This window comes from Siniperca chuatsi, linkage group LG13, assembly GCF_020085105.1.
Source record: "Siniperca chuatsi isolate FFG_IHB_CAS linkage group LG13, ASM2008510v1, whole genome shotgun sequence".
In the NCBI taxonomy this organism is placed as follows: domain Eukaryota; kingdom Metazoa; phylum Chordata; class Actinopteri; order Centrarchiformes; family Sinipercidae; genus Siniperca; species Siniperca chuatsi.
The window spans coordinates 16003243-16016013 of record NC_058054.1 but is presented as its reverse complement, the minus strand read 5'-3'; the positions used below and the strand labels follow the sequence as shown (position 1 = coordinate 16016013).

At 42.1% G+C, this 12771-nt stretch overlaps 1 protein-coding gene across 1 annotated transcript in view; it reads right to left on the bottom strand.

The window, feature by feature from the left end:
* gpc1b (glypican 1b) overlaps positions 1–12433 on the bottom strand; it is a 75163-nt gene extending 62730 nt beyond the window's left edge. Inside the window, exons 1-3 of the mRNA XM_044219039.1 lie at positions 12190–12433; positions 7624–7731; positions 6941–7497 (exon numbers count right to left, since the gene is read on the bottom strand). Of these exons, the coding sequence (XP_044074974.1) occupies positions 6941–7100 (160 nt within the window). The 5' untranslated portion in view covers positions 7101–7497; positions 7624–7731; positions 12190–12433. The remainder of the gene's footprint in view (positions 1–6940; positions 7498–7623; positions 7732–12189) is intronic.
* Positions 12434–12771: the final 338 nt, after the last annotated feature.

Below are 12771 nucleotides of genomic sequence, written 5' to 3'. Positions count from 1 at the left end.
GTGGCACACACACACACACACATTTACATAACTGACGAAAGGGCAAAACAAAAACGCCAGCATGCACACACACACACACACACACACTCCGCACACAATGACAGCAAATGGAAAGGAAGCGATTTAATAACTCACTACGGCTTTAGAAGTCATCACACATCTGTAGCACACACACAAATGAATACTCTCTCATTCGCTTATGGACACATCGTGCACACGCACACACATCTGCGCCCAACCTCCCATACACACACACACACACACACACACACACACATGCATGCACACACACAACGAGAGACAGTGAGAAGGCTTGCTGTGACAAGGGAATAATTCTCCTTTTGACACAACCAATTCCTCTGAAGACAAAAGAGGAGTCATACACCAACACACTGCAGCCCTCAGAGGAACAACACACAGTTTGCCCCCCCCCCCCACACACACACACACGCCTGTTGCAATGACACTGCAACCCCCTGTGGTGACAAAAAAAGACTGGCCTATGCTGTCGTCTGTGTGTCTGTGTGTGTGCTTGCCAAAGGAGGGCTGTACGTGTGAACTCCTACTCTCACATTAGACAAGTGACAGGGAACAAAAGACACAAGGAGCGCAAGAAGAGAGAAAAGAGAAGGGTAGCAGCAGCTGAAGTGCATGCTGGTCAGAGAAGAGGCAGCTGATACTTGTCATGGAAGTGTATTATATTCTAAAAAGCAATCACCAGTCACTCTTGGGCCTCAATTTCCTACCTTTTACACACTAAGGTAAACTGTTGTAATTTCCGGAAATTAGTCATTGGAAATAGAATGGAAAATAGTGACATGTTTGTCAGCTCTTCTGTCTGTCTTTCTAAAAATGACTCAATATACATATTTGACTATTTTCTTGGCTTGTGCTTTTTAAAGAAAACCTTAAATCATCTGCCCAAACGTAAGTCAGTTTAAGATGACTACTTCATGGTCCACGGTCACGGCCTTGCTCAAAAAACAGGTAAGTGTGCAATCTGTAAGGTAAGGGTTTCTCTGTCCTTGTTCCCACACTATGCCGAGTTCAGAGCAACTAAACATGTTTGGACAGACTGTCCTGCAGATTTCCACGTTTCTAACAGGCCCGAGAATGAAAACAATTACATAAGGAAATGCAGCGCAGAACACGTTTTTAAAAAAAGGAGCTATTTGTCTTTTTATTTTGTCATTTTTAACTCGATCTTTTTTCTTCTTCTCTTTTCTTTGTGTTATTTTTCCTACATGTAGCCCGTCACAGGGCGGAGCAGGGAATAGCAAAACCAAGCAGACCAGGGCAGCCCAAGTCATAGTCAGCGGTCCATCCCCGCTCTCTCTCTCTCTATGGCGAACATCAAACACTGTGGTCTGTTTCATGCTCCCTGCAGCCCATTATGGCTTAATGCTTCAAGAGGCTTCTTCCTGACTTCAGCATTTTAACAACTCCAGCATATTCAGTTGGTAGGCAAACACGCAAAGAGACATGCACACTCACAAACACACACACAGATACACATAAACCGGCACAGGCAGGAGCCCAGATGCAGGGATTCACACACTTTAAATTGCAGCAGAGTGTTGAGCCTGTACACTGTAAGATACAACTGTTGCTTTTGCTTTAATCTGTCTGTAGCAGAAGACCAAAAGATGCATGAGGCTTTGTGCTGACATTAACCTTCAAATAAGCCTCGGCCTTCTTATCTCCAAGTCAGTTAATGAGTTCCATTCACAGGGCAGCAATATGTAATTCAGCGTGATCAATTAGTTATCCACTATATGGAGAATAAGAACACCACATCAGCTGGGATATTAATGGGATGGAGATACGGCTACTGTCCAGAACAGCCACAATGACAACACTGCTAGCTTATCTCAACACGCACACACTATTTACTCCTAATGGTTAAGTTTGGTCTGTCCCTTTATTTGTCTTGAGCCCTTTTCTAACATTGAATATGTAACATTGCTGGCTTCACGTGCATAAATAATGTCTTTTTGTCAGTCAGACATAGGTGTGCAATTTGTAAATGGTGTTATTGCTTTAGAGTGTTGCTGGATATTCATTCAATCATCCATGCAGCTGGCATGAATGAAAATGTAAAATACAGGAGGATGCACAGGTCTGTTTTTATTAGGTGTGGTTGTACAAGGGTTGTTGGGTCTTTTTCTTGTTTTGTTTCTCTTTTTTTTCTTATTTTTCTCTGCACTGTGAGGGGAAGAATCTTCTTAACAACTTAAAGTGTTTTGTGGAACTAAAGGCTTGGATCTCTATTTTATTTGTACAGAACATATGATAATGAAGTGACTCATTTATTACAATGCTCTTAATAAGGCAGACAAGACAGTATTTTCCCCCCATTTTGTTCCTATTTAATCTTGTGCTGGTGTAGCCTGTACATTAATGTAATGGCATTCAAGTCAGACTTCCAACATGGCAAAGTGTTACGGAAATGCCGTGGTGTCCGACCTAGTGAGATTGCTGTCGCAACTTTTACATAAAAAATGACCTGGGTAGGGGTGCCCTGGTGCCTAGGGGTTTTAAGATGCTGACCATGTAATTGCAATGTCCCAGGTCCAAGTCCAGCTTTTTTTTTTTTTTTTTTAACATGTCAATCACCCTCTCTCTCTCTCCCTGGCATGAGAGTACATTGCTGAGGGGACAAGAATGAGGTGCCACCACAGGTCAGCAACTAGTGGTAGATATACCGATACTGTATAAGTATGTCCACAGAGATTAAGAGCTTAATTACATACAACATTGTACATGGTCTGCATTTTACTCTGGACCATGAACACTCGAGTAGATGGGCCATTTGGATTGCAGATCATGCAGATTGTGAAATCTGGGTGCTTGTATACAAATGAGGATGAAACAAAAAGTCAAAAAGTAAAAGTTTCCATTTAAATTGATCATTGCAGTAATTTTCAAATATAATATATTTTTTATATGACTTTGTATTTTTATTGTTGGTTTTGCAGCCTCTCCCTGGCTGGCCAGTTATGTTTTATGCTGGCAGTGGACACCTATTTCCATTTAACCTCTGACTGGAAAGTGGTGTAGGGGGCAGCAAACACACTAGCAGACATTACCTTATCATTTTAGTCAAAGAGGTGAGGGAGTTGCCCAGGGAGATTTTCTACCCAGTGTCTGAAAACTCATGCTCTGTTTTTAGCTACAATGCTACAACTATTATACATTTCAAGACTTATACCCAAAATCCCAGTCAAGCTACTGAGTTCAAGACATTCCCATACTTTTTGCTGTGGGCTACCATACTGATCAGCCCATATTTCCAGCCACAAGTCAGTCTTTAGTCAACAACAGATCCTAGCAGGCCTGGTGAGCAGCAATCCCACTGTATCATTAGCCAAACACTGGTTGGAGATGACACTTCAGAGCACTGAGCGACTCACAGTCAGCCTATAGCAACCAGAAATAAACAACAACACAAATACAGCATGGGAAAGCCAATGCCATACCAAAATGTGACTAGCCTTCCTGCAGATGTCTCATGCAGCTTGTTTCTTTGTATGGGCTTATATGACATTGAACATCTAAACACTTGGCTGCCAGCTGCTTTCAAAGAGCGTCTGGCGTCTCTCTCTTTAAGAGCCGATGAGAGAGAGATGAAGAATGTCATCCCCTGAAAGACAAAAAGATAAGTCATCAAGACTGTAATGATGGGGTGGGACAGGGAGGGGGCAGCGCAGGGAGGAGACAGATGAGCCTCATAAAAATCAATCATCCATTTTTGGTAAACACCAATGAAAAAAAGCTGTTTCCAAAACTGATTACACTCGATGGAGTTAAACTAGCATCATCACACTCATTTTAAGAGCATCAATCAGTTTACTTGATTACTTGCAAACCATCGCTTTTCGTTTCTGCTCAACTGATACTGATCCCATAGTTGAGTAAACACCGCTTCAACACAATGATAACAAACAGCTCACCCATAACTCAATAGCTTTTTTCCGTGTGGCTTTTTCTCCGGGGTAAATTACTTAAAAACGGGACTATCCAAGTTGTTATATGAGGCGTATCGATGTGAAAGCAATATCTTGGAATCTTCTTTCACCGCTGACTGAGCATAATCAAACAGGGACTGTGCTATTTGATGGGGGTGATCAGCTGGTTGGAAATTTCTTACTTTTTTACCCACATGTTCAGAAAAGTACCTAATTCAGATGCAAAGAACAGATGTATAAAAGTAAAAAGTATATATTTAAAATCTTGGAATTTAATAAAAAATGAAATCACATTAGCTTAGGACCACAAGGCATATTACTTGTAGACCGTGCTGAGACTTTATCTGCATATGCTGCATATGCTTCCATGTTTGATTATACAAGTTTTGAGCATCTAAAAATTAAGTTTAATATTAAGTTCAGAAGTATATTCGGTACCTTGTGTGCCAAGGAATATTATATCATATTGAGGTGCGTTGAAGAGGATTTGAAAGTGCTGTGGCTGGATATCAATTTTAGAGTTGGGAAGCAGTCATCTTTCATTGTCCTCCCTGACTGAATCGGGGTGATGTACTCAGCATGTGACCTTGAGTCAGGCCCAGCCAATACATTAGGTTGATCAAGCCCTGGTGTCACAGCAGGAAATATCCTTCTGCAAATGTCAGGGATCATCCACAACATTCAGTCGGCTCATAATTTGGAGGCATAAATGAAAGCTTTCATATTTTACTAAGGTGTTTAATATGCCAGACTGGAGCAGATGAGCGGTTATTTATGCTTGAGAGTCAGGAGACGGGGACACAGGGATGTATATTGTCAAAGCCAAATCTCCATTTTCCTCTATCTCTCTTTCCATCTCACATCCATCCACCTTTGCATCTCTCTTTTTCTCTCTCAATTCTCTATCTCTTCCTGGCCCTCAGTGTTGGTCCCAGTCCCTTATTTTCTCTCTTACTGAGAACGCATTGACCCCAGCCTTAAGTAAGCTCCACATCATTGATTGAAACAAGAGGAATAGGTGGTGTCATGACAAGACAGATTTACTCTTTAAAGCATTATGGAGTACAGACATTTGGAAGAAAAGAGAATTTCTAAGGGACCAGGGCTGGCGTTAATTCTGTCAAATGCTTTATTCAGTATGGTCAATCAATTAAATTAGAAGTGTCCAGTTACTACTTTGCCCTCACTACCTTATGATGTATGGCGTGATGACATGAGTTAACAGCTTCATCACATTACTGCCCCACCCTCAGATCTTATAATCTATCCTATCAGTGTAATCGCTAGGAAAGATCTACTGTATTTCTTTACATCAGATATCATGTTCCTCATAGTTCCTCTTAATGTTCCATTTATGCATCTTAGTGGCAGCTCAAGATAGTTAGAAACCTGAGTGAAATCACGAGGTAACACCTAAAATCTGTAGGGTGAAAAACAAAACCAACAGCACATTATATACTATTTCTGTCAAGACATAATGATCTTTCTGCAACTGTGCTGTGCAATAGCCCATACTGTTTGTCACCCATGTATGTCTCAGTGCCATTTAGCCTGTGCTAATGGACAAACATTGCTGTCTTCAAAGGGGAGGAGAGTTCTACTGTCACAGTAGTGTAGCACTCTGTGGAAAGTTAATTGGACAACATAGAGAAGATGACTGGCGCAGAGTCTAGAGGGGCTTTTTGAGGAAAGGGTATGTTATCAGATTTGGATGGACTGTAGATTTCTTCAAATGTTAATATAGAAAAATAGTTCTTCACATTCAGTAATTTTACAGTTTTGGGACAATTAAATAAAAGATATGTGAGTTCAAAATGTAGTTATATTTCCTTTGAATCTGTGCATAGGAAAGTAGTTGTGTAAGCATGCACGGCCACAGTCTCTTGTCTTGTCCATGCATGTACCATACTGTAACTGTAGAACCTGAAATTGCAGTAAACTGTGTGTCTGTGTGTGTGTGAAAGCGTTGCACAGAATTCCAGAGAAGGCACACATCTAATCATCTGAACTGCAGAGGAGCTTGTGACTGTCTGACATCAGACCATGAATGACATAATAAGCAACATCGTATTTGCGTGGTTACAGCACATGGTCAAGTGACTGGCTGGTAATTTATAAGGAAGAATTCCCGGAACAAACACCAGATAGCTTAAAGAAGATGAAAGATTGTATTTAGGAGTAGCTGCTTAGTTTAGAGTGATAGGGAAACGAGAGAGAAATGAGAACAGAAAGAGGGGTGCTGACCCTGTATCTGTGTTTCCAAAAATGTCAAGTGTGAGAGAATTAGAAGGGACTTTCTCATATTTTTGATCAGGGATCAAACAGCCAGATTGTCTGTGACATGTCTGTACTGTCTCAATATCTTTTCAAAGCAGTGTTTCATCTTGAGAGATAGCCAAGAGCTAGAGCTCCTCTGCTTTACCATGTGACATGAAATGAGTGTGACTACAGGTTTCAAAGGCATAAAGATAGAAAATGGGTTTGCTCACTCTCACAACAAAACAAACTACGAAAATACTTCGTTTTAAGCTTGTGGTTAACAAGGCATATTTTTAAGTGAGAATCCTGCAGTGATGTGTGCAAACTGCTTTGTGTGCAGTTTGTGAACTAACTGCACACAAACTATAATCATTCATTTTAAGGATCATACATTTCCACAGGATATGTCAGATCTACACACCAACACTTACTGTAGATACAATAAATGGTGCTAGTGCAGGTGCGACTTTGGCCCCAAAATAGACTAACATTCCTAGGAGGGCTTGCAGAGGGATTATGGTTCGCTGTGGCAATACAGCAACGGTGCTTCACAGTGTGTTGAACATCTTATGGCACAATTTAAACAATTAATGTGTATAGTATTTGGACAGATGATCATGAAAGTGTGCTTGGGTTCAGGGGTAAAGATCAGATTTGGTCCAGAGAAAGAGTGACCGCAGCATACTTTGGTCAGGCTGTATTCTATAGCTTACCTGATATTTCAGACTGAGGGACACCATCCAGAGCGAATCCTTTCCCGCTATAAAACTGCCTGATATCCGAACAACTCCGGGCTTTGCTTGTCGCTTTGTCCCCATAGGCTGGTGCCGTTAGAGAGCACACTGCCAGAGCCGCTATGATGAAGGAATCCATCCCAGCCGACTGCTGTACGTGGACTTAGTCAAGTGCAAATCCGACCAAAAGGCGAAGCAACTGTGTTGAGTCCTTAACGGAGCAGGAGACTCCCAATAAGTGGCCGCGTGTCAAACAGGGTTACTGGGTGCTGCTGTGCGTAAAATATCCTCCACCTTCCTTTATCCCTCCTGCCTTTTTAGTGCGTCTGTGGCTGCTCTCCGCGCACTGCTGCACGGCACAGGAGAGACTCTTCACAGCGCAAAGGTTCCGTCTCTTCCCACTCCTAACGTAGGGCCAATGTGGACAGGACAGGAGCTTTATTCCCCCCCCCCAAATAATTGTATCTTCTCACGCTGTGCCCTGAATGAGTGCAGATCTCCTGTCTCCTATGTCCGCCGTTGAGGTTTTGGTTCAGCTAGAGAGGGAGAAGCAAGATATGAAAGAATTAGGTTACGCATTTACAGCTGAAAAAAATGAAAGTCGTGTCAGAAAATAGCACTGTATTGCACTGTGCAGCCAGGTTCTGTCGCCGCACGCCTACCGGCTATGACGGCCCGGGGGATCTGAGTTAAGAGGTGCGCACAGGCAGCTACCGCAGCTCGTTTCCAGCGCAGGGTTTTCTGAACGATGCTATGCCAGCGCTGCCACTCTGTGGAATGAAGAGGAGGCGGGGGGGCAGACACAGTGAGAAGGGGAGAGAGAGAGAGAAAGAGTATACGAGGTTTCACTTTTCCCCTGCCATTACCGTTTCATTCTGTCTCATCTAAATATTATTTTTAGACACGTTTCAGAATAACATTACTGTCTAACAGGTTTGAGTTGTAGGTTTAGTTGTGAAAACATCTGTCATTTTGTATCAGTCTAAGTGTATGTGGTGTTTGGTGCATCATAAGGGGGGTGTAGTTCTCAGTGAAAGAATGTGGTCTAAGAGTCCCTACAGCTTGATCTCCAGGTGTCACAGGTGAACTCTGGGCGTGCCCTCGACCTCAGGTACCCACCCACCGATACAGGCCAAGCTGAGTAGCTCTCCTCCACTCAGTGCCGCCCTAGACTTTTGGGGGCCCTAAGCAGGATTTCTTTTGGGGGTTCCCCCATTATAACATGTTGCCAAGTCACATGGTACTGAACCAACCTGTGTATTGTAAATATTCGTTTAAGCATGCATGATGTACAAATAAGCTTGTAAAGACTAAAGTGGGACCTATTAGCAGCAACATATCTTTAAATAGACTACAGTAAATACAGTATTTTTCTATTACCCCATAACCCTATGAATGATCCTTCTCAGGGCCTTTTGCTTGATCTGGTTAAAGTTTGATGCATATTTTAATGTAATGTTCTCATTGGAAAGGGCTGAATCCCACCTGTCTTCATGTGTAAGATGTCCGAATGTAGAAAGGATATGACACGATCAAAAAGATATGATGCAAAATATCGAAGAATAACTTGTGAAGATACTTATCCCAGTTTGTGGTGACTTTCGTGTCTTGTCTTGTTCATTAATTTTGTTTAACTTATATCTAAAACAACTGCAAAATGCGATTATTTTGTTTTTACCACAGAATCCTGGGAGTGCTTGTTATGTAGGGGACTGTTAATTACTTACTTAGCTTACCTAAATTGTCCATTTCACCTGTCTCTAAGCTTATTGTTTTGTCACTGTTTATTGGAAAAAATGGCATGAATTGTTGTCAGTGTTTGTTTAGGAATTTACATTTTTATTTCATTAGTGTCTCCTGTTCATTAAAAAAATAAATTTCTAGGGGGCCCCCAGAGGGCCCTAAGTAACTACTTATATTGCTTAATAGGTAGGGCCAGGTCTGCCTCCACTCTGCAGAGTATCTGCATACATGCGCCATTTCGCACCTCGAGGTGCAATTATACGACAAGTCGCTACCTGCCCAGTGGAGTTGCCAGTTTACCTGTCACCTGCTGAATGCCTTCATTATATGAGTTTCTGTACCTGTATGTGTTGGTTAGTAACACAAGCATGAAATGTTCCTGAATCACTTCAGGCTTGACCGAGCATAGACAACAAGGGTTGAGTAACACGAACTATGCTCACCTTCAGTATGAAATAAGATTGCACTTGTGTTGTCTTATATATACAATAATACTGTGCGAGAGGACAAAGTTCACTCAGTTCAGGTTAGTTCGAACCCTTGGCCCTCATGAAGCAACAATTTACTTTAAAGGTCTTATGCTGTAATGAACTAGCTGATGACACTTTGGGTATTGCACTGCTGGGCAAGTGCAAGGCTCATGCATCCTCTAACAGCCATGCATATGAACATGCACAGTCATGAGTTCAGGTAAAAATAGGAAATTACCACAGAGTGTTACGTGTTTCATGTGACATTACAAACCCACAAAATAGCTCAGCTGATGTGAAGTGACCGTGGTGTAGACTTTATATCCTGGATAGTTGTGTTACAGCAGTAAATAGACATACAGTTCTCTCACTTAAAATAATGTCATCTCTGTGTGTGAAATTGAATCCGATGGCGTTTGATGGTGTCACTCCTGTGGGAGATGCTTTTTAAGGATTGTTTGCGGAAGAAGATGCCACTGCACATTATCACAGTGACACATAGAAAAACTCCAGTGCAGCCTGAAATAACCAGCCATCGCACAAGAGATAGACAAAGAAAAGTGAGAAGCACAGAGAGAAACGAGAAAAGACAGAGAGAAGGAGAGAGCCACATGCCTCCCAATCATTCTATTTACGAAGGCAGACATTGTTTATGAATACATTAGGAAATGTTACTCTATAATTAGTCTGTTCCTCATGGCTGCATGAGTCCAAACAAAGAGGACAGCATCTCACATATCACTAACTAACAAATGGCTACACTCACTTCCCATTATTACAGCTCTGAAATGAGCAGGCATGAATTACACCTTCCTTCTGCAATGTCAAGTGTCTCACTCATTTGCAGCCTGTGCATGTGTGATTAGGCAAATATGCCATTACACCATTGCAATTACTCTACCAAAGTTGAGAATTGTGTAATTGTGCCACACAGCAGACAGAATCCACTTTCTAATTATGTATATTGCTGTTGCTTCACTTTTATTGTTGGTGTTGGGGAACACCAGGCAGAGTTAAGCACATGTGGCCAGAGGTAGTGGCCTCAAAGTGTGTGTGTGTGTGTGTGTGTGTGTGTGTGTGTGTGTGTCTGTCAGTATTATATATGGTTTTGTGTATGTATGACCTTTATGCGTGTGTGTCTGTGCACATTTCTTCTGTGTGTCAGAGGCAGTTGGTGTGTGTGTAATGTGAGTTTATGTGTCTGACTGTGTCCCACATGTGGCCATAGGTCGGCAGTGCTGTTGGAGAAACTGATTGGCCCTCCACTGTCTGTCACTGTACGGGGATCATGTAATTAACACTCAGTAAAGCCATAGAACAGCCATGTTTTCTTCAAGCTGTCTCCCATTGAAGTTTTATTGGCTCTGACCATGAAAGGCCTTCTAATGAGGAACAGGATGCTGGGGGAAGTTCGGGAGATCAGGGAGAGCAAAAGAGGGGAGGCAGAATGGTAGCAAAGAGATGGGGGAGAACTTGGTAAAAGGCCGTACAACTAAGCAACTGTCAGTTTAGTGTACACATGCCGTAATTATGTGGTGTGCATTTTCAGGGCGTGATGGAAGTTTTCTAGTGAAAATTACATTGCTTCTATACAGAAATACTACAGATGTTTTACCACTCCTTTCAGGCAAAAACAAACACACTTAGTTCTAAAGTAGATAGATGGAAGGAAATGTTAATATAACACATTCCTGTCCCTCAAAATGCTCTGTACACTTTGTGAAAATCTGTATGTTTGCTATGCACTCAGCCAAACAGGCCCAGTCAACTCCAGCCCAACTTTATATTGGGAGTGCCTGGGCAGCAGCTACTCCACTCTCTAATGTTGCCAAGGATAGCTTTGTCAAAAGACTGCTCTCAATTCTGCTCCGGCTTGGTCAATACAGCGGACCTTCACTTGCAGTGACTCGTGTTCCTCTGCTGCTGACTACAGCAATGATAGCCTCCACTGTTGGCTAAGTCTTGTAAGCCTTTTTATTAGTTAGTTTTTATTAGCTGTTTTCCACTATGGGAACTTAAAGACATGTATCCTGGAGCTTCCCATAACCTAAACTTATAGGAACCTGTAAGATCTCCGTTCTAGGTTCTGCCTTGCTTTTCCACCAAGTTGTACAAATGACTATAACAAATCATCACTCTCTGAACACATGGATGAACAGAAGGGTAATCCAAGGGGAAATACTGGGTCCAAAAGCATCTTAAAAATAAAGTAACATGTCTTCACCTTCAAACTGACTAATTTACAGTATTTACAGCATGACGAATTTAACCAGTTCTGCAAAAGAAGAACACTGCTGTCAAACTACAGACCTTGTTTTCTAATTTTCTCTCTTTTTCTGTGCAATCAGAATAGTTTTGAAACCAGCTGCTGTAACAGTTCCTGCAAGCCACTAGAATGCCTTTATTGTGAAGCGGCTACAGGAAATGCTGAAGAACTGGAAACTTGCCTGTCTTCATAGACCTGTTTACAACATTTATACACATATATATAGAGAGCGAGGCAATTTCAGGTCAGTTTATGTAACCATATGAAAATGTTGCAAAGGAGGATTTTGGCATTTTTATCATTTTCATACTGTGGCACTGAAATGCACAAGAACAGAGTGCTCTCACCCATCACACTCACAGAGTACAGTTATATTAAGACATTAATGACAAAAAGAGCAGGGTACAGCCAGATCTGATAGTAGACACACACACACACACACACACACACACACACACACACACCAGTTTCTCCCTACAAGAAAGCAATGCAGCGATGCAGCAGCATGATTGGCCAGCTTACAGAGCCCACAGGGCCTCAGCTGGGTTTCTATGTAAATATCAGTGTGCTGTTTCAACAGATGTAATCAGCCTTTAGAGGGAGATCATTGTGTCCTCTCCCTAAAACCGGTCTCATCCTGGGCTCTTACAGATAGCATCGATTCTGCCTCTTTTCTGGATTTTTATGTCAGTTATTAGCCTGAGTTCAGCACATTCGCCAGACTGCTCGAGTGTCTACACATTACTCACCGGGTCTCTCTCTTCCCTTTCCTCGTTCATTGACGATTTCTTCAGTCCATCTCGTTACTATTTTCTCTCTTGTAAACACATGCTATGCTGTCTTCCTCTTCTCTATCTATGCCTCATGAGAACATATGATCGTGCATTCATCCTTGCCTGTTAAAACACAGTCATGCATAACACTTAAATTTGAGTTGTTTTAGCGCTTGCCTTCTCTTCTTGCCTGTCCCTTTGCCATTTTGCGGTGCTACATCATCCCTTGATCACATTTACCCAGTGTCTGTCTGTGCAAACACAGCCTCCACAAACCAGAGATCTGCATATCGCCACGCATGGAGCCCTCCCCAGTTGCTAAAGACAGATGATGACAGAAAAATGAGAAATTTTGATGGTAAGTGCAAAGAGTAGACAGACAGTATTGTAGAGAAAAATGAGAAATACGGAAACTAGGACGGGTGGGGGTGTGGGGGAGGGCTTATGAGGCAAGATAAGGAGGGAGAGAATATGATGATGGATGACATGGGGAGAATGACAGAGAAGTGAGTTGGGGAAAAAGTAGCAGGGAGGGATTGTACATTCAAAGTGGAAAGG